At 46.1% G+C, this 27,302-nt stretch overlaps 1 protein-coding gene across 3 annotated transcripts in view; it reads left to right on the forward strand.

The window, feature by feature from the left end:
* Positions 1-23,506, forward strand: part of STARD8 (StAR related lipid transfer domain containing 8) — an 82,621-nt gene extending 59,115 nt beyond the window's left edge. For 2 of the 3 annotated variants that reach the window (XM_074200841.1, XM_074200843.1), the window contains exons 2-14: positions 12,113-12,184; positions 12,969-13,050; positions 13,203-13,266; positions 13,996-15,197; positions 17,054-17,227; positions 17,576-17,735; positions 18,365-18,563; positions 19,277-19,487; positions 20,299-20,413; positions 21,248-21,454; positions 22,314-22,531; positions 22,619-22,795; positions 23,094-23,506. In XM_074200841.1, the coding sequence (XP_074056942.1) occupies positions 13,210-13,266; positions 13,996-15,197; positions 17,054-17,227; positions 17,576-17,735; positions 18,365-18,563; positions 19,277-19,487; positions 20,299-20,413; positions 21,248-21,454; positions 22,314-22,531; positions 22,619-22,795; positions 23,094-23,208 (2,835 nt within the window). In that variant the 5' untranslated portion in view covers positions 12,113-12,184; positions 12,969-13,050; positions 13,203-13,209 and the 3' untranslated portion in view covers positions 23,209-23,506. The remainder of the gene's footprint in view (positions 1-12,112; positions 12,185-12,968; positions 13,051-13,202; positions 13,267-13,995; positions 15,198-17,053; positions 17,228-17,575; positions 17,736-18,364; positions 18,564-19,276; positions 19,488-20,298; positions 20,414-21,247; positions 21,455-22,313; positions 22,532-22,618; positions 22,796-23,093) is intronic. The other variant, XM_074200844.1, reaches the window with a different exon arrangement.
* Positions 23,507-27,302: the final 3,796 nt, after the last annotated feature.

Here is a 27,302-nt window from a genome sequence, read left to right on the forward strand (position 1 = left end):
CTCATGTTGTGTTGCTGTTAGGGTGTACAGTGTTCTTGTGATTCTGCTCATTTCACTCAGCATCAGTTCATGCAAATCCTTCCAGGCTTCTCTGAATTCCCATACTTCCTGGTTTCTAATAGAACAATAGTGTTCCATAATGTACATAGATCACAATTTGTTCAGTCATTCCCCAATTGATGGACATTCACTCAATTTCCAATTCTTTGCTACCACAAATAGAATTGTTATGAATATTTTTGTACAAGTGATGATTTTACCCTTTTTCTTGATCTCTTCAGGGTATAGACCCAGTAGTGGTATTGCTGGGTCAAATGGTATGCACATTTTTGTTGCCCTTTAGGTGTAATTCCAAATTTCCCTCCAGAAAGGTTGGATGAGTTCACAGCTCCACCAACAATTCATTAGTGTCCCAGATTTCCTACATCCCATCCCACATTGATCATTGTCCTTTCTGGTCATATTGACCAGTCTGAGAGGTGCGAGGTGATACCTCAGAGATGCTTTAATTTACATTTCTCTAATCAGTAATGGTTTAGAGAAATTTTCCTATGACTATGGATTGCTTTGATTTCCTCAGCTGTAAATTGCCTTTGCATATCCTTTGACCACTTTTTCAATTGGAGAATGGCTTGTTTTTCTAAAAATTTGACTCACGTCTCTGCATATTTTAGAAATGAGTCCTTTGTCAGAAACATTAGTTGCAAAAATTGTTTCCCATTTTACTACATTTCTTTTGATCTTGGTTATAGTGGTTTTGTCTGTGCAAAATCTTTTTAATTTAATGTAATTGAAATTACCTAGTTTGTTTTTAGTGATGTTCTCCATTTCTTCCTTAGTCATAAACTGCTTCCCTTTCCATAGATCTGACAGGTAAACTATTCCATGATTCTCCTAGTTTGCTTATATTAGTGTTTTTTGTCTAAATCCTGTATCCATTTTGATCTTTTCTTGGTATAAAGTATGAGATGTTGGTCTAATCTGAGTTTCTGCCATACTAACTTCCAATTTTCCCAACAGTTTTTCTCGAAGAGAGTTTTTATCCCAATAGCTGGACTCTTTGGGTTTATCAAACAGCAGATTACTATAATCGTCTCCTGCTTTTGCACCTAGTCTGTTCCGCTGATCCACCACTCTATTTCTTAGCCAAACACAAACAGTTTTGATGACTGATGCTTTATAATATAATTTTAGATCTGGTAGGACTAGGCTACCTTCTTGTGTGCTTTTTTTTTTATTAAATCCCCAGAAATTCTTGGCTTTTTATTTCTCCATATGAATTTACTTAGAATTTTTTTCTAACCCACTAAAATATTTTTTTTGGAATTCTGAGTAAGGGTAAGAAAAGGGTAAATAAGTAGTTTAATTTAGGGAGAACTGTCATTTTTATTATATTAGCTCAGCCTATCCATGAGCAGTTGATATTTGCCCAGTTTTTTAAATCTGATTTTATTTGTGAGAGATGTGTTTTGCAATTTTTTTCATAGAGTTTCTTAGTCTGCCTTGGCAGGTAGATCCCCAAGTATTTTATACTGTCTGAAGTTATTTTATTTTTTTTGAAATTACTCTGAATGGGATTTCTCTTTCTAGCCCTTTCTGCTGCATCTTACTAGCCATATATAAAAATGTTGAGGATTTTTGAGGATTTATTTTATAACCTGCAACTTTGCTAAAGTTGCTAATTATTTCTAGTAGTTTTTTAGATGATTTTTTGGGATTCTCTAGGTATACCATCATGCCATCTGCACAGAGAGTTTTATTTCTTCCTTCCTAATTCTAATTCCTTCAATTTCTTTTTCTTCTCTTATTACTGAAGCTAACATTTCTAATACAGTATTGAATAGTAGTGCTGATAATGAGCATCCTTGTTTCACCCCTGATCTGATTGGGAATGCCTCTACCTTGTCCCCATTGCATATAATGCTTGTTGATGGTTTCAGATAGATACTGCTTATCATTCTAAGGGACAATCTATTTATTCCTATGCTCTCTAGTGTTTTTAGTAGGAATGGGTGTTGTCCAATGTATTCTTTTTAAAGAAAAATTCTCAAAATAAAATGAAGAGATATCTCTAAGGTTCATTCCAGCTGGAGAACAAGAAGAAGGTGGAAGAATGCAGGCTCAGAGACAAAGTAACAGGATCAAATGCAGGCTCAGTGCTCTTTTTGAGAATTAAATTTTATTCTTTTAATTAACAAAGTTTTCTTCTCCCCATCTCCGCTTCTCTACTCCCACCAATATAAAAAATGAAATAAAAACAAAACCCTTGTAAACAAATATGGATTGTTGACCTTGTCCACAAAATCAATGTCTCATTCTTACCTTGACTCCATCCCCTCTTTGTTACAAGAGCTGGGGAGTGGAGCAAGCTTCATCACTGATTCTTTGAAATTCTGGTTGGTCATTGCTTTGATAAACATTCTTAAGTCTTTCAAAGTTTTTTTTTTTTAGGTTTTTGCAAGGCAAATGGGGTTAAGTGGCTTGCCCAAGGCAACACAACTAGGTAATTATGTAAAGTTGTTTTTATGGTATAATTTGTTTCCTGGTTCTGCTCACTTCAGTATGTATCAGTTCATCCAAGTTTTCTCAGGTTTCATTAAAACCATCCTTTTCATCCTTCCTTTTGGAACAATAGTATCCCATTACATTCATATACATAACATTTGTTCAGCCATTCTCCAGTTGATGGAACCACATCAAAAAAGAACGGCTATAAATAATTTGGTAGAAAAGGGTCCTTTTCTTGTTGCTTCGATCTCTTTGGGATAATGTCTTTGTAGCATTTTGCTGGAGCAGAGGGTATGCACAGTTTAGTGACTTTTTGGGCATAGTTCCAAATTATTTCCCAAATGGATGGACTAGTTCATAGCTCTGTCAAAAGTGCATTACCATGCTGGCTTTCCAACAGCCCCTCCAGCATCTTCCATTTTTCTTTTTTGTTGACTTTCCCAATTTGATAGGCATGCAGTGAAACCTCAGAGTTGTTATAATTCAAGTTTCTCTAACAGTAATTTGGGAGAATTTTTTTCATATGGTTGTTGATAGCTTGGATTTCTTTCTTTGAAAAATACCTTTTCATATCCCTTGACTACTTTTTACTGTTTCCCAGAGAAAGAAGTTTGGAGCTTAAGTCATTAGCCTCTTATTGGCTTGCCCTGATCCACCAGCTTGCCCTGATTCTAAATTAAGAATCCTTTGCCTGCAGCTCCCCACTTAAACAAGAGGGAGAGCATTATAGAGAAGTAATATAGGCCAATGGACCTTTCTGCTTACAGTCTCAGAACTGGAAGGAGCCTGAGAGAGTCCCTACTTCCACCTTTACCTGGGTAGGCATCTTTAATACAATGATCCCAATGGGAGGCTGACTGTTGGCTTCTGAGTAGGAGAATCCGCTATCTTTTGTTTAGTTGGGTTTTTTTTTGCAAGGCAATGGGGTTAAGTGGCTTGCCTAAGGCCACACAGCTAGGTAATTATTAAGTGTCTGAGGCCAGATTTGAACTCAGGTACTCCTGACTCAAGGGCTGGTGCTCTATCCACTGTGCCACCTAGTTGCCCCCTCTTTCTGCCATTCTTTCCCCCCTTTTTATATTTTATTTAAGGCAATGAGGTTAAGTGACTTGATCACAGTCACACAGCTAGGTAATTATTAAGTGTCTGAGGCCAGATTTGAACTCAGGTACTCCTGACTCAAGGGCTGGTGCTCTATCCACTGTGCCACCTAGCCACCCCTGAATCCACTATCTTTTGAGATAGTTATTATTGGAGAGAATTTCATTATATGAAAGCAAAGTCTGCTTCTCTTTTACTTTGATTACACCAATCCTGGTTCTTCCCTCTGGAGCCTAAGACAACTTGGGCCAAAGACTGAGCCCTCTTCCATTTGCCAGCCCTTTGAATACCTCCAATACAGTTTTCCTTCCCCCCTTCCTCCCCTTGCTCTGGGTAAATATCACAAATTCTTTCCACTGCTCACTGTCTGGGTAGCCTGGTGTCCAACCACCCTCTTCTGGGGTCCATCCAGCATAGAGGTGTCCTTCCCAAAGTATGGCACCTAGAACAGAAGCCAGATTTTAGATGTGCTCTGATCATCCCCTTCTGCTTCTATTCACAGCTTAGGATAGAATCTCTTACTTGACTCAGGGAACTTATGGCCTCCTTGTATAGGTATCAGTTAGACTGGATAGTTTCTCAGGTTCCTTCCTGATGCTACTTGTCCTCCTGTGAAGAAGGGACTAGGTTTGTTCTATTTTATCCCAGAGGGGTGAACCCAGAGCCATAGAGGGAAGTTGAGGCAGGGAGCTTTTTAACTTTAAAAAGAGATTGGGCTGCTTACCTTAAGAGGTTGTAGGATGCTTCTCCTTGGAGGTCTTTGAGCACTTTGATTGTTAAATGGGGGGGGGGGTTCTTGTTCTTCGTATTTTGATTCTCCATCTCTCAACTCTGAGCATTTTTTTCAACCAATCAACATTTATTTTGAGTTTTACAATTTTTCCCCTATTCTTGCTTCCCTCCCCGCCAGTAGAAGGTAGTCTGTTAGTCTTTACATTGTTCCCATGGTATACATTCATCTAACTTGAATGTGATGAGAGAGAAATCATATCCTTAAAGAAGAAAAAGCATAAGAAATAGCAAAATTACATAATGAGATAACGGGTTTTTTTTCAAACTCCACATTTCTTTCTCTGGATACAGATGGTATTCTCCATCGCAGGTACCCCCAAATCATCCCTGATTGTTGCACTAATAGAATGAACAAGTCCATCAAGGTTGATCATCGCCCCCATGTTGCTATTAGGGTGGACAATGCTCTTCTGGTTCTGCTCATCTCACTCAGCATCAGTTCATGCAAATCCCTCCAGGCTTTCCTGAATTCCTGTCCCTCCTGGTTTCTAATAGAACAATAGTGTTCCATGACATACATATACCACCGTTTGCTAATCCATTCCCGAGCTGAAGGACATTTACTTGATTTCCAATTCTTTGCCACCACAAACATGGCTGCTATGAATATTTTTGTACAGGTGATATAGTTACCCTTTTTCATGGTCTCTTCAGGTTATAGACTCATTAGTGGTATTGCTGGGTCAAAGGGTATGCACTTTTTTATTGTCCTTTGGGCATAATTCCAAATTGCTCTACAGAAAGGTTGGATGAGTTCACAGCTCCACCAACAATTCAACTCTGATCATTTTGATTGACTGACCCTCATACCTAGAAATCTCTGTCTCCTTAATTTTATCTTTCTGACTTCTTCCAAGTTCTACCTTTTCCCGCCACCTCCTCTCCTTAAATGCTAATGCCTCCACTCTCTTAGTTATCTTCAATTTATCCTGTTGGTAACTTGTTTGTCTGCCATTTTGCCCAACTGCTTGGGAGACCCCAAAGGTTATGGGGCTGTTTCTTTGTTTGTTTGGCTTCAGAACCTGAAGTATAGGTTGAATGAGCTGTATCTGCTATCTTCTGCTCATGTAAGACTCCCTGGGGTGTTTTCCCCATGGACTGCTTGTTGTCTGGCTTTCTTCTCCCTGGAAAGTTCTATTCTTGTATAGTTAATTTTTAAAACCCATATTTGGGGATTTTATTCAGCAATTTGATAGTTATCAGGCCCTGGAGGGGGTTTTATATAGCTGTTTTCTGACTCCACTGAAGACAGAACTATAGCCACGGGTAGCCAGGCAGAAGAGTTTTAGGGGGAACCATTTGCACATGGGAGAGGAAAGCAGTAATATTTGGTGGGGCAGAAGAACCACCCTCTCCAGGCATGTTACCAGCTTTTTCTAAAAGGTCTTAACCAGAACTGCTCTGGTAAATGTTTAACAACCAAGTCTCTGATCACATGTGTGTGTGAAATTTCATCTGCATTATTCACATTTTCTCCATCACTTTCTTAAATGTAGATACTCAAGAAAACAATCCATCAAGCCCTGATGACTACCATGTTGATTTCTGAGGTGTAACTTAACTGCCCACACTGAAAATTTAACAATTGACTCCATCACACCATCCTGAGATTCAATAGTCCTTGACATTTAGATTTCTAGAATTGCAAAGCAATGGTTTTGTTTAAAATTTTTTTTGCTGATAGTTTTTTTGTTTGTTTTTGCAAGGCAATGGAGTTAAGTGACTTGCCAAGGTAACACAGCTAGGTCATTATTAAGTGTCTGAGACTGGATTTGAACTGTTGTTCTCCTGACTCTAGGACTGGTGCTCCATCCACTGCGCCACCTGGCCGCCCCTACTGTTAGGTTTTTACACCTTCACCTTTATTTCCAACTATATCAACAGTGATACTTATTTTTTTTAGTCTTCATTTTCATTTATTTATTTATTTATTCTTATTTTGTGCAAATAATGTTTTTTATACATTACTAAAATATTCTTGTTTAAGAGTAAACGTAATGCCCCTCCCCCCCCAAAATATAGACCTGCATGAGCGATAAAGGAAAGGGGAGAGAAAGGAATTAAAATAAAAAATATTATTATTATTAATAATAATAATAATAATAATAATAATAATTGTAGGTATGGCCAGGTGGCACAGTGGACAGAGCACCAGCCCTGCAGCCAGGAGCACCCAAGCCCAAATCTGGCCCCATACACCCAACAATCACCCAGCTGTGTGACCCCATGTAAGCCCCCCCCCAACCCCATTGCCCTGAAAAATCCAAAAAAAAGACCCAAAATAAAATACAATAGTAATAATAATAGCAGGGGTGGCCGGGTGGCGGACAGAACACTGGCCCTTGAGCTAGGAGCACCCGGGTCCAAATCTGGCCTCAGACACCCAACAGTCACCCAGCTGTGTGGCCCCAGGCAGGACACCCAGCCCCATTTGCCCTGCAACCCCCCCAAAAGATGATGATGATAATAATAATAATAATAATAATTGTGCTTCAGGCAATGTTCCAACACCACCAGCTCTGTTGCGGGTGGATCACATTCTTTATGATAAGTCCATCACAAAAGTTACTTACATATTTTTCCACTGTTGCCATTGCTGATCGCAACTCCCTCCATTCATACTTCTCCACTACCATGTACTATATTTTCTCTCTTCTTTCACTCTGCCTCTGCTGTAGGGTAGCTGAGTGGTGCAGCAGACAGATCCCCAGCCCTGGGCTCACATACCACCCCTTAGGCCCAGCATCCACCTGGCCCTATGGTCCCAGACAGGCCATCCAATCCCAGCCCCTTGCAAGAAGTAAAAAAAAATGTGTTATATCTGACCACTCTCCCCCCATGGTCCATCCTCTCCTCCATCACTCACATCCCCCCCCCCTTCCCCCTGTCCTGCTTCTCTCCTTCTTACTCCAGATGTCTATACCCCATTGAGGATATATGCTATTTACTCTTCTAGCCACCTCTGATGAGAACAAAGATTCCCTCATTCCCCCTTGCCTTCCCCCCTTCCATATCATTGCAAAAGCTCATTGTAATAAAGAATAATCTTATTATATTAAATATCTTAGCCTATTCCTCCTCTCTTTTTTCTTTCTCCCATTACATTCCCCTTTTATCTATTGACTCCATTTTTACACCACATCATATCTTTAAATTCAGTTTTCTCCCATGCTTCATCTATAAAATCTCCTTCTACCTGCTCTATTCAATAAGAAGGTTCATATGAGTATTATCACTATCATTTTTTCTATACAGGAATACATGTAGTTCATCATCATTAAGTCCCTCATATTTTCCCCCTCTCCTCCACTCTATGCTTCACCTGAGTCCTGTATTTGAAGATCAAACCTTCTCTTCAACTCTGGCCATTCCAACAGGAACATTTGAAATTCCACTGGTTCATTGAAAGTCCATCTTTTTCCCTGGAAGAGGACGTTTAGTTTTGCTGGGTAGTTGATTCTCGGTTGCATTCCAAGTTCTTTTGCCTTCCGGGATATTATATTCCAAGCCCTACGAGCTTTTAATGTAGTTGCTGCTAAGTCCTGTGTGATCCTGGCTGCAGCTCCATGATATTTGAATTGTGTCCTTCTGGCTGCTTGTAATATTTTCTCTTTGACTTGGGAGTCCTGGAACTTGGCTATAATATTCCTGGTGATTTTTTTTTTGATCTCTTAACAGGGGAGATGAGTAGCTTCTCTCCATTTCTATTTTGCCCTCTGCTTCTAGGATATCAGGGCAATTTTCCTCTAGTAATTCTTTGAAAATGATGTCAAGGCTCTTTTCCTGATCATGACTTTCAGGTATTCCAATAATTTTTAAATTATCTTTCCTAAATCTGTTTTCTATATCAGTTGTTTTTTTCAATCAGATGTTTCACATTTTCTTCTAATTTTTCATTCTTTTGGTTTTGAAGTATTGTGTCCTGATTTCTCATAAAATCAGTAACCTCCCTCAGTTCCATTCTTTGTCTGAAGGATTTGTTCCCCTCAGAGAGCTTTCTTATCTCCTTTTCCATCTGACCAATTCTGCTTTTTAAAGTGTTCTTCTCCTCAATAACTTTTTGAACTTAGTTTTTACCATGTGACCATGTTATTTTTCTTCAGCATTTTTCTGGATCTCCTTGACTAAGCTGCTGACTTCATTTTCATGTTTTTCCTGCATCTCTCTCATTTCTTTTCCCAATTTTGCTTCTATCGCCCTCACTTGATTTTCAAAATCTTTTTTGAGCTCTGTCATAGCCTGAGTCCAATTTCTGTTTTTCTTGGAGTCTTTAGATGCAGCAACTTTTGCTTCCTCATCTTTAGATTGCGTATTTTGATCCTTCTTGGGATCACAGGCAAAGTATTTCTCAATGGCATTCCACTTTTTTCTGTGCTTGCTCATTTTCCCATTCTGAGCCTGGTTTTGGGGTACTTACTGAGCTTTTGAGTATTATTGGGACACACAAGGATCTCTGTGTGTGTGAGGCTCTGTCTTCCCTCCTGGTCTGAGAATGACCATAAGTGCACCCCTCTGCCAGGGGTCTGAGGTGGGGGGGCTGCTCTTCTATGGGGGACCTAGACTGTGATCAGGATCTGAATGCAGTCAGAGCCCCAGAGTCCTGTTCCAGGGACAGAGGACAGTGCTTGGCAGTCTCTCCACTCCCCTCCCTAGGCTCAGCACTCTCGCCTTGGGGCCTGCTTACTGGCCTCACCCTCTTCCGGTTCCTGGATCTGGGCTGCTTGCTGTGTGCCCTGAGGGCTGGGCTTCACGTGCTCGCTCTGGCAGAGGTACCCCCGCTGATCCCCCCAAGTGTGCCTGGTGCTCCCAGGGATGTAGGTCAGTAAAATGCCCTTGCTGCTGTGAGCACGGTTCCCAGTGCCCTGGGGCTGCCTCCAGGAGACTGAGGTTCCTTCACTCTGGCATGCCACCCCTCCACCCCTGGGGAGCAGAGCCTTTCCACTCTTTTCCAGGTTACCTTGGGCTGGAGAACTCCCTCACTGGATCCCTCTGTGGGTTCTGTCTCTCAAAAATTTAGTTAGAGTCCTTAGCTTATAAGTTTTAAGAGAGAGCACCTAAGAGATGATCCTCTCTTGTCGCCATCTTGGCTCCTCCTAGTCTTCATTTTTAGCAAGAGAAAAGAATTCTGGAGTTTGAGACTGACGACCTGGGTTTAGATATGAATGCCTTTCTCTGAGTCTCAGTTTCTTTCCAGTGCTGGCTAGATCTGTGACCCGGTCTGTATATTTTGGCTATTTGGTCTCCAGTCTTATGATTGTTGAAAAGCTCATTGGTTTAGATCTTGTCCTAAAGTAGCTAATCTCTATGACTCTAGGCTCCTTATTCTAGTAGTCTATGTTCTAAGCTGTAAGGGACCTTAGAACATAAACTATAGAGAGTAATTGTTGGTTTTTAAATGTTTTTATTTATTTTCTCTCAATTCTATGTAAAAACAATTTTTAACATTTGTTTTTGCTTTTGTTCTTATACTTTTGTTTATTCTAAAGTAGCTCCAAGTTTAGATGTTCTGTGTTCTAGTCATTCTGAGCATTGGTGTTCTAGGGGCCCTTTCGGCTCTGATATTCCTATAGTTCCTCTCAACTCTGCCAGTCTGTCATCTTCATCTGAAACTTTGGGCACTGTTTCTGGATCTGGGCATTCCTGGGTCATCTTTTCTGGAAAAGAGGTTTTGGGATACCTTTTTACTATTCATGGAATGAAAATACTGTTCATGCACACACATAATCTCTGACTAGCTGTTGAACCCCAGGGCCAGCCTTGAGGAACAATCTCCTTTCTGATGATGCCATCTGCCAGGGCCCCTACTGTGGAAGCTGAATGATTGAATGAACAACAAGAAAGGAAGACATTTAATTCAATTTGTAGAAAGAAAAGAAAGAAAGTATTTCATTAAATTATAGGAAGAATGTTATTTAGTGTGTTGAAAGAAAGAGGAAAAGAAGAAAACATTTTATAAAATATATTATTCCAAGAATGATGTTAAGCCTGGAGATAGAAATATTAAGAAAAGAAAACAACCCAAGCAAAGCACAAAAGCTTCCCTGGATCTATCTGAACATCCTCCTTCCATCCTAGAGGTTACATCTGTCTGTTACCTCTGCCTCAATATGTCTCTTGCTCTGCTCGGATCCATTTTCTGACCTTGTCCTCTATCCACCCAAATCTCCCCTTCCCCCAGTACCCCCCTCCTCCATGGCCACTGCCCAACTTCTCAGAAATATTGTCTTGTCTTGTCTGTAAGGCATGGCTGCCAAGATCCCATCTTGGATTTCCTTTGGAGGAAGGGTATGGAAGGGAATGTTCTTCCGGTCTTGGAAAAAGTGATCCCTTCTCTCTGGGAGGCCACGCCTGACCCACCAGAAGGGCTTTGACCTTGGTTGTGGTGTGGCCAGCATAACACAGCTAGGTTCTGGGAGTGGGGAAGAGAGGAGAGGAAATGCTTTGGAATGAATAGGGCCTCCATTCCTCCTATCCCCATCCCCAGGGGGAGATGTATGACCAGTAGGGGAGAAGTCATCTTCGGCTCAGGGTTCCACTTCCAGGGCTTACCCAGATACATACATATAACAGTAGTGGGCAGGATCTGGTTGTATATGGAATCAAAGGCTAATTTCTACAGTCTACAGTCAATGCCTATGGGCTGGGGGTGGGGTGGGGTCTGAATGGGGTTTGAGCAGGGCATTGGAGGACTGGGAAGATTTGGCGGGGTAAGGTGGGGTTATCTCCAGACATCATGGAATCTATGTTAGACAGTCAGACTAGGGCAGAGGGAGAGACAGAGCCAAAGACTGTGCGGTAAAGTGGGGAGGGTGAGGTAGTAGGGAAGGAGTCATGGGAGTTGGGTTTTGAGAGAAGTGGAAAAGAGTTAAAACTTGATTCCCAAGGAAAGAGGGAGCCACTGATAGTTTCTGAACAAAGGGATTGATAATGAAAGTTTGACCTCAGAAAGGTCCCTGACTGTCTATCGTAAGGTTCATGTTCACTCCCATCAGATTTCTTGTATCATCTTCCCTCAGGTGGCCTCTGTTCTGAGTGACCACGGCAGTCAAGTCCAGGATGCTTTTGCTGTTGACCAGAGCTCACATTCAGTCTCGTATGGTCTAGCTTCCCTGCACCCCTCTCCAAAACCTCTCTATTTCACTTCCCTACTTCACTGGGCAGCATCAAAGATGTTGTTCTGGAATAGGAGAAAATTAACACTAGAGTATTTTCCATTCTTGCTGCTGTTGTTTTTAATTTCCTTGCCTTTTGGCTCACTTTTTAAAAGGCCTCAGACCTGTGGGTGAATCCAATTTTCCATGCCTATTTTGCTATTTCCATCACTTCAAGAAAGAGTGTATGGCACAAGGGAAAGGCTGGGAGTATTGGAGTTTGAGGTCCTGGCTTCAAATTCTGCTGCTACTTGGATGACTTGTAGCATCACTTTCCCTCTCTTGGCCTCAGTTTCCTTAATCTTTGAAATGAGGGGATTAGACTAGATAGAGGAAACTGAGGTTTATTTTACAGAGGAAGGGGCCCCTTTGGAGGCCCAGGCCCAAGATCACATGGGCATTTTAGCGACAGAGTCAGGATTTGAATCTTGAGTTCCTGCCTCTTTCTGTGGGTTTGACTTTACCCTCTCAGGTCATCTGCTGAATAGGCATAGACTCAATGCCACATCCCCACCCCCACCCCCATCTTCCTAACATTGACTTTCTTTTTTCTCTTTCAGAAACTGAGGCCAAGAAAGCTTGTGACTGGCTACGTGCAGCGGGTTTTCCCCAGTACGCCCAACTCTATGAAGGTAAGGGTTTCCTCTGGGTGCTTGCTGAGGTTTTCTACTCCCTTTCCTACCCCCTCTCCCCCTGACCCCCCCCCCCCCACCAATATTCTTCTGCTTGTGTGCAAGAGGGCTTAGAACTCAGGGAGAAAATAAGAGGCTGGTACCTGGGGGGAGGAGGGTAGCTTTTCTCAGAGCTCTTGAAGGACTCTGGGGGACTGAGCCTGGACCATGTTAGAAAGTAGCCCAGGAAGTTCCATCTCCTGTGTAACTGTGGTCATGGAAGGTTGAGGCAGGTGAATTGCAGCTTTCTCCTATGCCACTGGCCAGAAGCCTGGGGCCCAACTGACTGATGCTTAGGCTACCAAGCTCCCAGGCTCCAGGAATAGTGACACCTGTGCTTCTGGGGTTGCAAGAGGGTTCCCTCTCTCCAGAAGCTGACAGACAGCACGGTCCAGTGCCACATTAAGGAACTCCTCGAAAAGGAGCCATCCCCAGGGACTGATTATTTGAAGGGTTCACTAACTCTCTCAGTTCAATTGTTTTTCTGGGTCTTAATTTTCTCTTGTGGAAAATAAAAAAAAAGGTTTCTTCCAGAATTCTGAATTCTGAAGTTTCCATGTCTCCAGGCTCTGATCTAGTCTATCTTTTGTAATCCTCCCTCCCAGTACTCTGACCCAGTCTATGTTCTGAGATCCAGCCACTCCTCAGGATCTTGCAGAATCTGCTTTTTGTGGTTCCCCCCACCAATGCCCACAAACTGGTCTCAAAAATTCTGTGGTTTTCACTGTGGCTCCTCTTCCCCCAGATTCCCTTTTCCCCCTGGACATCACCTCTGTGAAGAAGGACCATGGCTTTCTGGATCAGGATTCCCTGCATGCCCTCTGCCGGTAAGGCCAGCTAGAGAAAAGGCCTCAGTTTTCATGGAGAAAATACTTCTGAGCTGAGGGGTGTTGAGGGGGTCAGTGCCAACAAAGAGGGGTTGTCACCAGAGAGGGGTTTGGGTGGGTGAGTGTTTTTCCCTCTTGCTGTTCCTTTGTAGGAGACTGATGACCCTGAACGCCTATGCCTCGATGAAACTGGAGGTTCACAGTCAGCACAAACCGGTGAGACTGGGCCCCTGGCCCATGGGAAATGTGGGGACTGCCTAGCAAATGAACCCCTTGGGAATCCTGGTTGGATGGGAGGGCCTGGAAAGGTATGGGAAGCAGTTCCCTTCTCCAGGTAGCTGGGTACTCTGAATGGGGCAGGGCCTGGGAAGAGAGATTGGTGAGCCTCAGTGGGCCACAATCAGCTCCTGCATTGGTGACCTTCAAGAACAGATTATTGAGTTGAACCATCTTAACCCATTTTCCAGAAAAGGAGATTGAACCCCTCAGGGGAAGGGACTTGGCCAAGGTCACAATGCTAGTTGGGGCAGTCAGTGAATCAACATTCATTGAGTATCTGTTGGGTACCAGGCACTGTGGATCAGACCTCTTGACTTCCACTGCTTTTTCCAGTAAAACCTGAGTGAGTGAATCCCTTACTCAGTGTGGTCTTGCTTCCCAGAGAAGTGATTTCCCTAGCTAGACTGGGAATGGCAGAGGTGACTTTGTCCCCAGGTTGGACCGCTGTTCCAGCTCCTGGAATCCTCTACCCCTAGCTGACTATGGTACTATGAGCTAATCCTGTTTCTGGCTCTCTTTTCATTTAGAAGTTTGTAGGGGTGTGAAGCTGGGTTGGGCTATCTTGGTACCATTCTCCCTAGGAGAAGGCAGAGGGTTAGTGAGGGTGTGTTTGAGGCCCATAGGGCTGAACCTGGGCCTCTTTTGATTCTTGGGGTTCTTGTGCAGAATGAAGACCCAGAGGAGGAAGAGTTGTGTGCCATCAGCAACAATTGGACCTTCCAACGGGATAGTCGGCGCTGGTCCCGCCTGGGGTCTCCAGATCTGGTGGTTCCCCCTGGTGCAGGCCTGTGGGTGGCTTCCAGCCACGAAAGCATCCTCACTAACATCAGTGCCACATCCCAGACCAGCCAGACTGGGAACATGGCTCGGGACACACTGGCTATCGTGGGGTCTCCCCCACCAGAGCCCCCAGACCAAACCATGGCCCAGCTTGACTCACCCACTTGGGCCTCCAACTCCAGTTCCCTCTTTGGTCTGCCTCAAGATGTGGATGGCCCCCCAGATAAACCCAGGAAACGCCGTACCCGAAGCTTTCTCCGGCACCTTGACTCTCTGCGGAGAAGGGAGAAGCCAGGAAGCCCCGAGGCCAGGCCTCCCTTGGGGGAACCACATAGTCCCACTAAGGCCACTGCCCCTGAAAAGCTTGGGAAGGCTTTTTCCTTCCACAGTCGCCGAAGCTTCCTCTCAGCTGGCTTCTATTCTTCTAAGAGTCAAGATCCAGACTCAGAGGCTGAGGGGGCTAGGGCTAAGGACTCCAGGCTCACCCAGGACTCAAGATGGCAGCAACAGGGACGCTGGCAGGCCTGTTTGGTGCATGTGCCTGGTGACCACAAGCCAGGTACCTTCCCCCGATCTCTCTCCATTGAAAGCCTGTGCCCCAAGGAGGGGCACTGCCTATTAGACTGGCAGAAGCCAGGGAGCTGGGGCCCAGAAAAACGCCGGGGTTCATGCAGCTCAATGGACAGCCGCCTCAGTGTCTATGACAACATGCCTGAACTGGTGGGCAACAGGGAGGAGCCAAGGGACTCTGAGCCAGAGGTCAACTGTGCCCAACTAGATGACATCCTACAGGACATGTGGGGCCTCCAGAAACACGTGGAGCTCTGGTCTCAGGCCGTGTGTCCAGACATAGTTCAACCTAGGGAGGAAGAGGAGGAGGAAGAAGAGGAAGAGGAGGACACAGATTCTGTTGGAGAGCAGACCTTCCCCTTTAGCATGCACCTGGAGGAGGAGCACTCCATGTCAGACATGGGCACTTCTGCCAGTGACTTCGACAGCACTGGAAACTCCCTGAATGAAACTGAAGAAACAGAAATCCGAGAACGCCGGGACTCTGGTGTGGGAGCCTCCCTAACCAGGCCCTGCAGGTGGGTTGCCTTAGTAACTATGGACCTAGCTCTTACAAGATATTAGAACAGGGAATGTCAGAGCTGAGAGGTCCTTAGAACACAGGACGTCAGAGCTGGGAGGGGTCTTGGAATACTGAATGTCAGAAGTGGGAGGGGTCTTAGAACATGGAATGTCAGAGCTGGGAGGCACATAGAACACTTAATGTGAAAGCTGGGAGTCCCTTAGAACACTGAATGTCAGAGGTGGAGGGCCCTTAGAATGTCAGAGGTGGGAGTACCCTTAGAACAGTCAATGTCAGAGTTGGGAGAGGTATTAGAACAGAGTATCAGAGACGGGAGGGCCCTTAGAATATGGAATGTCAGAGGTGGGAGGGGCCTAAGTACAGACAATGTCAGAGCAAAGGTGCTTAGAACATGGAATATCAAAACTGGGAGGGGCCTTTGAACACTGAATATCAGAGATGTCTTAGATCTTAAAATATAGAATGTCAGAACTGAGCGGGACCTTAGTACACAGAATGTCAAAGCTGGGAGGATCTTAGAATACCGAATGTCAGAGGTGTGAGGCCCTTAGAACACATGATATCAGAGCTGGGAGGGGCCTTAGACCTCAGGATGTCAGACGTGGAGGGCCCATAGAAGACAGGATGTCAGAGCTTGACCAGTCTTAGCACACAGAATGTCAGAGCTTTGGAGGTCCTTTAGAATATGGGATGTCAGAGATGGGGGATGCTTAGAACACAGAATGCTAGAGGTTGAGGGCCCTTAGACAGGATGTCAGAGTTGGGAGGGGGCCTTAGAACACAGAGTGTCTGAGCTAGGTGGGGCCTTAGAACATGGAATGTCAGGTGCCCTTCCGTTCAGGCCCTAGAAGGTTAGGCAGTTGGCTCAGCTTTTAGGAAGTAGGGGTGCTCACCTCCCCCTTCCGTCTTGACTCCCTCCCTTTGTGCCAGAGGTTCTTAGGCACATGCAGCCCTTGGTCTGTCTTTGCAGGTTCTTTTTCTTCTGGCACTTTGGTGAAGTGAGGGAAACCATTGTGTAGCCAGCCTTTGTCATTGGCCCTAAAGGGCCCAAGCTGGTGCTAACTGAACAGTCGCTGAACAGTGGACTCTGCCGCCCTCTAGTGGCACTACCTTAAGATGTCTCTGCAGACTGTAAATTTGAATGACACTTGGCAATGGAAGTTTGGAGGGGAGCTGGGGGCAAGACTTTTGAGCCTAAGTTTGCCAGAACTCTGGATATCTGGGCTTGGGAACTGAAAGTGCAAAGCAGGTAGTGAGTCTTCGAAAAACTTTATCTTGTTGGATATAGTGTGGGATTAGCCAAGTTTCCACATGGCAGATGGCAGACAGGAAGACAGGGAAAAAACAAGGAATTTGGAATTCAAAGACTTGGGTTCAAATCCCATCTTTACTACTTAGCATTTGGAAGACCTTGGTTGTCTAATTTCCCCTCTGCTTGGCTTCAGTTTCCTTTTCTGTAAAATGCGGAGCTTGGATTTAGAAGGCTGTACCTCAACATCTAGAATTCTCATGCTCTAACCTGAACCCTATAGATTGGTCACTAAAGACAGTCATGACCTTTGACCTCAGGAATGACAAACTGCCTTGTCTAACCAGTTCTTCTGTGGCCCTAACACAGCTAATATCCTGGATTTGAAATGACCCAAAGATGATCCCAGAAGATGTTCAGGTGTCAGTTAATTATTTGAACAGGTCTCATGAGTGAAGTATTGGCGAGTCAAAAAGGTCAGAAACAATAGCCCCTGATTTGAGGGTGCTCAAAGTCTAAGAGGCCTGTACCATTGGAGAGCATTCCAGGTAGGCAGCACCCATGTCCACCCCTGAGGCCCCACTTTTCTCTCTTCCTGCCAGGAAACTCCGCTGGCACAGCTTCCAGAACTCCCACCGACCCAGCCTCAACTCTGCTTCCCTTGAACTCAACCGCCAGTCTGTGGCTCAGCTCAATCTACTCCACAAGGGTTCCCTTCTCCGGCTCACAGCCTTAATGGAGAAATATTCTGTGCCCCACAAGCAGACTTGGGCCTGGTGAGCAAGGGTGCTGCTGGGAACCTCAGGGAGGAGCCCCTGATAGGGTGACCCCAGAATATTTGGTGCAGGGGTGCAGGTGCACCAGGGGAAGTGTCTTAGAATCATGCAGTCCATGACATATCCTGTGGAGGAAAGTGGGACCAAAATGTTTATACGTGGCTTATGTGGGCAAAATGGGTCCAAGATCTGTATAAATGCAGGACTGAAGTGGGGTTAGGACTCCAAGGGGAGAATCCAGCCCCAGGGCATTGGCCTTTTCCCTTGTTCCCAGGCAGGGAGCTCATGCACATACTAGACTTCAGCCTGGCCTGACTTGTGAGTGTGACCACCCTCCCTCCCCAACAGGTCAGTCCCCAAGTTCATGAAAAGGAGCAAAACTCCCAGCTACCAGGGCAAAAGTGTCTTTGGAGTGCCCCTCCTGATCCACATGCAGAGGACAGGGCAGCCTCTGCCTCAGAGCATCCAACAGGCCATGCGTTATCTCCGAAGCCAGTGCCTGGACCAGGTGAGACCTTGGCCCCTGCTGCACTCTGGGGACTCTGCCTAAGCAAAAGCCTCTGTCAGGTTAGTCATGCTCTTTGGATGGAAAGGGCCCAGCCCAACAGAGTCAGAGCACCTCCTTCTCCTGGGACTGCCTTTTGCCCATAGCTTGAGATGCCTAGAACTCTTCCCACCTCTCCCTTTTTATTCTGGGAATCCATTTTGTTCCCTTCCCATACCCTCTCATGGTCTGTTCCTGCTTTCCTTCAACCTCCGACATCTGCCCAAGTCTTCAGTTTCTCTGTTTCCCTTCACTCTCCCCCTCCTAATCTGCCCCAGGTTTGAACCTTCTGCATGTTCATCTCTCCATCCTTGCGGGCGTCCTACTGACCTCACATGGTCCCTGCTTTGCTCACATGCTCCCTTTTGATGCTGGTCCCCTTAGCTCCAGATGCATTTCTTCACACCATGATGTGACTGGGTCTGGGCTTCTCGCTGGATCCCTAGTTGGAGCCTGTAGGATAGGGTGGTGACTCTTAGTAGCCTCAAAGTCCTGTTCAGGGCACTTGTGGGAAACAAGGGCCTGTCTAGAGCAGCCATCCCATTTAAGGAGAGTCTTCTCACCACCCACTTTCTGTCCTCTGACTGGACCAGGTGGGCATTTTCCGCAAGTCTGGGGTGAAGTCCCGTATACAGACCCTGAGGCAGATGAATGAGGCATCCCCTGAGCATGTCGTCTATGAAGGCCAATCAGCCTATGATGTGGCAGACCTGCTGAAGCAGTACTTCAGGGACCTACCTGAGCCTATCTTCACTAGCAAGCTTACCACGACCTTCTTGCGTCTCTATCAGTGTGAGTGAGCCTGCCTTGACTGACTGCTGGGGGAAGGGTGTCAGTACACCTGGGCTGGAGGCTTCTGCCTATCCCTCACTGTGTGCCTTTGACCAAGGTACTTGCCTGTTTTCCTCACCTGAAAAATGGGGGCAATAATACTGACCTGACAGGTCAGATAAATATGATTAGCCCCATTTTACAGATGGGAAAACTTAAGCTAAGGGGAGAAGTGATTTGTCTAGGGACTAATTTAAAGTATCATGGCTCTAGGGGAGAGAGAAGTTACTATGAAGATCCCATTCGATGGGCTTCCAGACAGGGCACTGCAGAGAGCAACCTGGAGCTCTAATCTGCCCTTATAACTTTGGGTCTCCATTTCCTCATGGTAAAAATGAAGAGTATGGAATGTGGTGTAGTAGAAAGAACTGGATTTGAAGTCAGAGCACCTTGAGTCAGCTCCTTCCCCTTTTGGGACCTTAGTTTCCTCTTCTGTAAAATGGGCAAGTTGGATACGATGACCTTTAGCTTGAGAGCTCAGAGTTCATGTCTACTCGGTGAATTCTCAGCACCCCTCCAGCTCCATCCCACGGTCTGTTGAGCAAAGAATGGACCTGGGGAGGGATCTGCAGGCAAAGGCTAAGGCGTGGGTGGGGTGGGGGTGGGGAGAATCAAAGGGAAGGAAGGGCCAGTGGCTTTAGGGAGGGTCACTTGGCCCCTCTTCCCCATCTCAGCAGTTGTTCCAAAGGACCAGCAACTGTTGGCTGCCCAGGCGGCTGTTGTTCTGCTGCCTGATGAGAACAGAGAGGTACTGCAGACCTTGCTTTACTTCCTGAGCGATATCGCTGCTGCCCAAGAAAACCAAATGACTGCTGGCAACCTGGCTGTCTGCTTGGCGCCCTCCATCTTTCACCTCAATGTCTCGAAGGATAGCGCTTCACCAAGGTTGGAAATTGGGACTGGGCTGGGACATAGAGCTGAGGGTCAGAGCACTCATCAGAAAATGAATGAGGGCAGTTGCTGGGGCAAGAGGAGCACTGGGGAAGGGCTGGCAGGGATGGGAGCAACATGCATAGATCCTGAGTCTTGATGTCAACCACTTAGTCAAGTTGTAAACTCAAGGGAAAGCCTCTGCAGAGAGAGTGAGGACATGGGCCAGGAAGATGACTGCTGATCAGTCAAGGCAACACAGCTCAGCTCAGCCCAGCCCAGCCCAACTCCCAATGTGCCAGGGAAGAGGACTTTTGTTGGAGCAGGGCAGATGGCAAAACAGCCAGGGCAATTGCAAAGCAGGAGGAGTGCAGGAGAAGGTATATAGGGGGGGAGGAAAGGCCTTGTGGCCAATCTCTAAGGGGACCTTGAACATGACCTAGAAAGGAAGCAGCTGTAGTTCTCAGGCTCAACACAAGGGGTCAGTCTGGTTACCTACCTACACACTGCCTGGAGATCTCTTGCCTGATTGGGGAGTAGGTAAGGAGGATCTGTAAGTAAGCAGCCCAGAACAGATTATGTGACATGTTGGGGATCTTCCACCTGGGGATCCTGGCCAAGGCCTTCTGTGAGCCTCAGCCTCCTCCTCTATAAAATGAGGATAATATGGCTGGGGAAAAGTGGGAGTTAGTATTTGTTTCTTTGTGTGCTCATTTATTTGTCTACTCATTTACTTACTCTTCAGTTGTTTATCTTGGCCAGCCCTCTGATCAGGGAAACTCCCTTTCCAGATGGAATAGTCTCAGCCATTTTCCTTCTTCTCCAGAGTCATTCCCAGACGTGGCCAGTCAGGCAAACCAGCCCCAAGAGACCTGAGTGAGAACATGGCCGCTACCCAGGGCTTGTCCCACATGATTACTGATTGCAAGAAGCTCTTTCAGGTGAGAGACCTGACCCTGGGTGTTGGATGCGGAAAGAAAGCACTCATGCCAGGCAGTGACAAAATGAGTGTTCTACATTAATGTTAGAGTTGTGTGATTCCCAGACAAGGAGATTTTTACTTTTTGGAACCTGTATTTCCTCATCTGTAAAATAGGCACCTCAGTACTAATTTGAGAAAAGTATTTTATAGATTTTAGGGCTAGAAAACTGTAGTTATTGCCATATTTGGGGGTAGGATAGTGCAACACAAACCCTCCTACTCCCACCCCCTCCAGCCCATGGGCTGTCTCCATGGATCCCTGCCAGCCTTTTTCTGGAGCATCCTCACCTTTCACCCTTCTCCTTTCTAGAGCCTTTTTGTTGCCTATAATCAAAAGAAGGCCCTTAGGGGAAAAATTCTTCACCAAACAGCAGGGGATACAGAGGATTAATTACAGGACATAAAATGGACGGTTTTTGACAACATAAAATTGAAAAGTTTTTGCGTAAACAAAATCAGTGCACTTAGAAGGGAAATGAACTGGGGAAAAATCTTTGCAGCAAATTTGATAAAGATCTGAGAACTATAATATATAGGGAATAAAAGCCATTTCCCAGTTGATAAGGATAGGAACAGCCAGTTCTCCGAAGAGAGAGGGCCCTCCACCCAAAGAGGGTGCTGTGAGTACTTCCTCCTCTCAAGCTGTGGGACTCTTCCTTGGCTATTTTGACTCCCACCCTGGTGAGCTTCTTCAAGTTTCCCTTTTTCCCATGACATTCCCTTTTTTCCTTTCTCCACCAAACTGGGTTACCCGAGTGGTTGTGGGATCCACTAATGTTTTGGCTGTCCCCAGGTTCCCCAGGACATGATGTTGCAGTTGTGTAATTCTTATGTGGTAACCAAGCCTAGCTCCCCTCCCCTGGCTCTAGCTGAGCTTAGGGTCAAGCCTGGGGACTACCTGGAGGAGAGTGTACAGAACTTGCTCCAGGAGGCTGCTGAGCGATTCAAGGGCTGGCTGAACATGCCTGGACCACAGCACACAGAGCTAGCCAGTAAGAAGGTCAGTGGAGTCACAGGGCCAATAGGGGCAAGGAGGGAGGGCCTTTGAAAAGAACTGCCCTGGCCAGCATCAACATGGTAGTGTTGGAGTCTGCAGATCAGTTCAGGGCCAGCTCCATCATTGAAACCTGTATCTCTAGGCCCAGGGACAGAAGAACAATGATGACTGGGATAGGAAGTGAGAACATAGGGAACTCTTAGATGGGGAAAGTCCCTCCACCAATGCAGGTCAGCATCTTCTCTGAGGCACTGATAGGGCAAATGTATGTCAAGGGTGGAACTTGAGCCCAGGATTTCCTGACTCAGAAGCTGGCTCTCATCGATAGCAGCAGCAACGATAATAAGCACTCTTTCTCCAGTGCTTTAAGATTTACAAATTGCATATCACGTGTCATCTCATTTGTTCCTTATAACCTGTGAGGTGGATACAGTTATTATTCTCATTTCACTGATATGAAAACTGAGACTGAGAGGGGTTTAGCAACTTAGTCAGTGCACAAGGTAGGATTCAAACTCAGGTCTTCTTGACTCCCAACTCCTGTGTTTCCTTCATTAGCCCCCAAGAAAGAAGGCATCACTAGGAACCTAGCAGAATGTTATAGATTTATGAGATTTTAGAGCACATATAACCATCCTACCCACTTATGCTACAGGGGGAAACTGAGGCCCAGGGAGGGGAAGCACATTAGGATGTAGGGTATTCTGAGTATGAGTTGGAGACTGGGGGAGAGAGAGAAGGCCTGAAGTAGGAGGGGCAACAAGGAGAGGGGGGGCTGTGGGGATCTTGGGGAAGGAACTGTTCCAGGCACAACTGGAAGTGGGGCAGGAGAGCACTGGGACTCCTCAAAGTATGCTTCTAGGTCCGGGATGGCCACCCCCTGCGCCTGTGGAAAGTGACAACAGAGGTGGCAGCCCCACCTGTGGCTGTCCTCCATCGGGTATTACGTGAAAGAGCCATGTGGGATGAAGACCTGCTGCGGGCTCATGTGCTTGAGTCCCTGGCCCCTGGAGTAGATGTTTACCACTACGTCACAGACAGCATGGCCCCTCAACCTTCCCGAGACTTCGTGGTGATTCGGTGAGCTCCCTGTCTGTGGTGGGTGAGGAGTGCTGGACCCCTCAGCCAGCCAGGCTACCAGTGACTTAAAGCCCCTTCCTCCCCCAGGATGTGGCGCTCAGACCTCCCCCGAGGAGGCTGTCTGCTCGTTGCCCAGTCTTTGGAGCCTGAGGAGCCAATTCCAGAGGCTGGGGTCCGAGCCATCCTGCTCACTTCTCAGTACCTCATAGAGCCCTATGGCCTTGGGCACTCCCGGCTAATTCACATTTGCAGGGCTGACCTCCGGTAAGAATCAACCCCTCCTCCTAGTCTGACTGCTCCCCAAGCCCCCTTCCCTTCTTCTACCCTGGCCTTGAGGTCCTCCAGTCCCTCTTCTTCCTCTCCCATGACCCTGGTATCCTCCAGCCTCCTCTCTCCCTCTCCTCTACCCTAGAGCCTTGCCTCTGACCCCAGCATGCTCTCTCTTTTGTCCATGGGTCCCTGGTTCCTTGATGGAGTCAAGGCTTCCTCTCACCTGACAGTACATCCTGGGATGAAGCTGGAATATTCTTCCTGCTCAGATATGCTGCTTTTCCTTCCCCAGAGGCCATTCTCCGGACTGGTATAACAAGGTTTTTGGACACCTGTGTGCCATGGAGGTGGCAAGGATCCGAGACTCCTTCACCACCATTCGGCCCATCCCTGAGACAAAACTGTGAACAGATGGGGCCAGACAGAGCCCAGGAATGCTCTCATTTGGGTCTTCCCTTCATAGCTAGCTGATGAGAACAAACGAATGTGGACTCTGAACTGGGCCTATCTAGGGCCTCGTCACCCAATGTGTGTGATTTGGCCCACCCCCTTCCTTTACATCCCCCACCCCTACCCCTGACTGCCTCACCTTGAGGTATAGGAATGAATAGACTGAAGCAACCATGACAAGTTCAGTTCTGGGATTCTGCCTTCACCATGTTTGCTAGCCTGAAAATTCCAAGCACCCAATGGAGGTAGGGAGGTAGGGAGGGAGGGAGGGAGGGAGGGAGAGAGAGAGAGAGAGAGAGAGAGAGAGAGAGAGAGAGAGAGAGAGAGAGAGAGAGAGAAAAGAAAAGAAGAGAAGAGAAGAGAAGAGAAGAGAAGAGAAGAGAAGAGAAGAGAAGAGAAGAGAAGAGAAGAGAAGAGAAGAGAGCGAGCAGGTTGCAAGGGGAGATAGATGCCAACTCCTAAGAATCCCCCAAATGAGTGGCCTCAGAATCCCTTCTTCTAGTGATTCCATCCCCCATTGCTTGGAGATTTCTCCCCATGGGGCCTGATTGGGGAAAGTGAAACAAGGGGGCTGTCTCCGCCTAGAGCAGAGCCAGTCTATCTGACAGCATTTTGTCCAACACTTGCCTGACATCTCTGACAAATGGTCATCCAACCCCACTAGGAGGAGCCCTCCACCCCCAGGCCTATGGAACCTACTATCCTGTGAGGTCACCCATCGACTTCCTTTGGGGCACTTCAGCTTATTAGGAAAGTCTTGATATTAAGCTCCAATTGAGAGGCAGCATGGCAGATAGTCAGGTCTTTGAGTCAACGAGGTCTAAGTTCCTGTCCTGCATCTGAGCTGTCCCCCACTTTGTGACCCTGGGCAAGTCACCAGACCTCTCTCTCTCTGAGACAGGTGACAATCTGCCCTGGTGGAGAGACTCTCCTCAACTGGCAGAACCTGCCAGTGACACCCCAGAGCCAGTCCAAATCGCCTGCTCACCAAGTACCAATCTAGATTGGTGAGTGATGGTGTCTGGGCAGCTTACCCCACCCCAGCTGGTATTGCCTAGCTGTAGCTCATTTCCTTTGCTGCCCCAGTGGCTTTCTTGAGCATAACAACTGGCTTTCCATGCTGTATGCAGCAAAAGCAGAAAAGGAGGGGAAAGATCCCCTGAGCCTCTGCCCCATCCCCAGTCTCCATACTGTCCCTGGCCCTTATTTCAGTTGATTGTAGTGGCCTAGCAGTCACAGAGCCCCAAGCAGTAGTGTGATCACCCAGGTAAGCCTGACAAACCAGCTTAGCCAGCCTTGTTTAAGTGCCTACTGAATACAAGACAGTGACTGTGCTAATCAGCTGGGACTTCATCTCTAAGTGTGTTAGTGATAGAAAGGACCTTAGGGGTCAGCCAGATCCTGTTGGGGGCAGAGTTCTCCAAGGACATAAATAGCTAGTTAGGGACAGAGCTGGGTCTTGAACTCCGGTCTCCCAAGTCTCCAGCCAGTGCTTTCTTGCCTTTCTTCTGATCTAGCCCTAACCACTCTTGTCTATCTTTGGCATTTCAAATCCCACACCTTGGATTTTGCTGCCTTTTTTGTAGAAGTAATTAGTTTGGGGGGTGGGGTGGGGGGGAGGGACTATAGCTGTTAATCTAATTAATTCTAGTTTTTAGGCCTGTCTCTTTTGTACCTATAAATACTGTACAGTCGGGATATATATTAATATATACATATGTATATGCACATCTCTATACATATATACACATAATACACATATACACATACATATTGTGGTGTGTATATATATATATATATATATATATATATATATATATATATATATATATCACGATATGTATTTGTGGTCTTGGTAGGGCAGTGGGCATGAGGTGCTTAGGACAGGCAGGTATGGGGAATGTAAAGACCTTTCAACTGGCAAATAAAAGTATTCACAAGAATTATCTGTATGTGGCTGTCTTTTTAGGGAAGGGGTGAATGGTTTAGGGTTGGAGTGGGCTGTAAGCTAAGGGTTAGACTGGGCTGGCCTATGTGTCTGTGGGCATGCAGGCTGCCCTTCCTTCCAGGGGAGAAGAGATGGCTTGAAACAGTGGCCTATGGATGTGTGAGGATGTCTTGGTGGGGAAAAGAATGAAAATCTCAATGGATAACCAGATTGGGAAACTAAGAACTGAACCTCTCCATTAGGGGAAGCCAGCTCACTCTTTCAATGTCCCCTAACCGCAGGGCAATCGAGATGCTTCTTCCCTTCACTCTTCTGTAACTGGTGAACACCTTTCACACCACTGACCACTGGACTCACCTGTTTAACTCCTGTGCCGTCTTTCTCGTACTCATTTATTATTGAAATCACAGTTATTTGAATCCTGAGATGCTAGAAATGATTGAGTGGGCTACACAAGACCTAGGGGGATTATTGAAAGGGAGATGAAAAATAAACAGGTCCAGTCAGGGCCTGGGCTAACCCATGGGCTTCAGCTTGTTGCATTCATGACATAACTTGCAGGCCTCACTGATCAAAGGGTTGTTGGTGACTTCTAAGACATTGTCCCAGGATTGAACTGGCCTCATCATCCCAGCTCCCCGCTCTCTAAAAAGATCCTGTAGATACACTCTCTTGGTCCCAATTATATCCTTCAGAACTATGTGGACCAGGCCCCAGTTAGACTTTCTTATCCTTCCCAGTCTCCAAGGACCTTTGTTTCCTGCTCTCCCTGTTCCCATCCTCAAACTTCCCACTGTCGCAGGAGGTCCAGGAATGAATCACGTGAGGGTAATGAGAATGGAGGAGGCCCCTCTGTCCCTAAGTCTGCTGAAGGGACTGGGTGTGGAAGAAGCAAAAAGAAATGAGATGGGAAGGAATGGTAGTGGAGATGATGGGGCCTCCTCACCCTGGGATGAGGAGGCTGCACTTTCAGAGGGAAGACGGATCAACAGGCAGAAGGCAGTAATGAAGGAATTAAGGAAAAATCCCTGAGGAATAGAAGCTTCTATGGAGAAGGCTTAGGGGGGGCCCATAGGGCTGTGGAGGACCTAGAATATGAACTGTAGGTGGCTAAAGGGCATTCTACAAGGGAACACAACAGCTGCTCCCACCTCAGGCTGGTCAAAGTGTCAGAACTGACAGGGACCTTGGAGATTACTTCCCTTTCAGTTTTACAGAAGGGGAAACAGGCATAAAGATGGGAAAGCTTAAAATCACAGAGGGAAGGGACTACAGAATAGGAGAAGGTACTATGTGCACTTCCTAAAAGGCACAGCTTTTGGTGAGCCCCTAGGTGGCACTGCAGTGGATAGAGGGCTGGGCCTAGAGTCAGGAAGACATCTTCCTGAGCTCAAATCTGACCTCAGACACCTCCTAACTGTATGACCCTGAGCAAACCACTTCACCCTATAAGTGAAGTGGTTTCATGCCTTAGTTTCCTCATCTGTCAAATAAACTGGAAAAGGAAACAGCAAACTACTTCAGTATCTCTGCCCCCAAAAGAACCCAGATGGGATTATGATGAGTTGGACATGACTGAACAAAAAGGATGATATGAATGAAAAAAGAACTGTGAAAGACAGCTACATTCAGATTCTGTGATCAATCTCAGTTCCAGAGAACCAATGATCAAATCCATTTCCCTCCACTCGGTAGAGATATGAGGAAGGCCAGGCATAGAAGGTTACATATGGCATTAGAACTTCCAGTGAGCTGTCTTTCATTGATATGGAGAAGAATTCAATGGGATGGTGGGAAGGGCATATTGGAATTGTGTGGAAAAACAAAAGGCTTCAATAATTATAAATATTTATATATAAAGGACCACAAAAACTATCTAGTCAAATTCCCCCAAGTCAGCAAGCATTTCTTAAAGTAGGCATGGTGCTAAGCACATTGGAGATACAAAGAAAGGCAAACATCAGTCCCTGTCCTCAGGGAGTTTATGGTCTAATGGGGAAGATGTACACATGTGGGTCCATACATGATACTACAGAGTAGGAAAGAGGTAACCTTAGCAGCTGGAGGGACCAGGAAAGGCCTCCTTCAGGAAATAGGCCTTGA

Source organism: Macrotis lagotis, chromosome X (assembly GCF_037893015.1).
Source record: "Macrotis lagotis isolate mMagLag1 chromosome X, bilby.v1.9.chrom.fasta, whole genome shotgun sequence".
In the NCBI taxonomy this organism is placed as follows: Eukaryota; Metazoa; Chordata; class Mammalia; order Peramelemorphia; family Peramelidae; genus Macrotis; species Macrotis lagotis.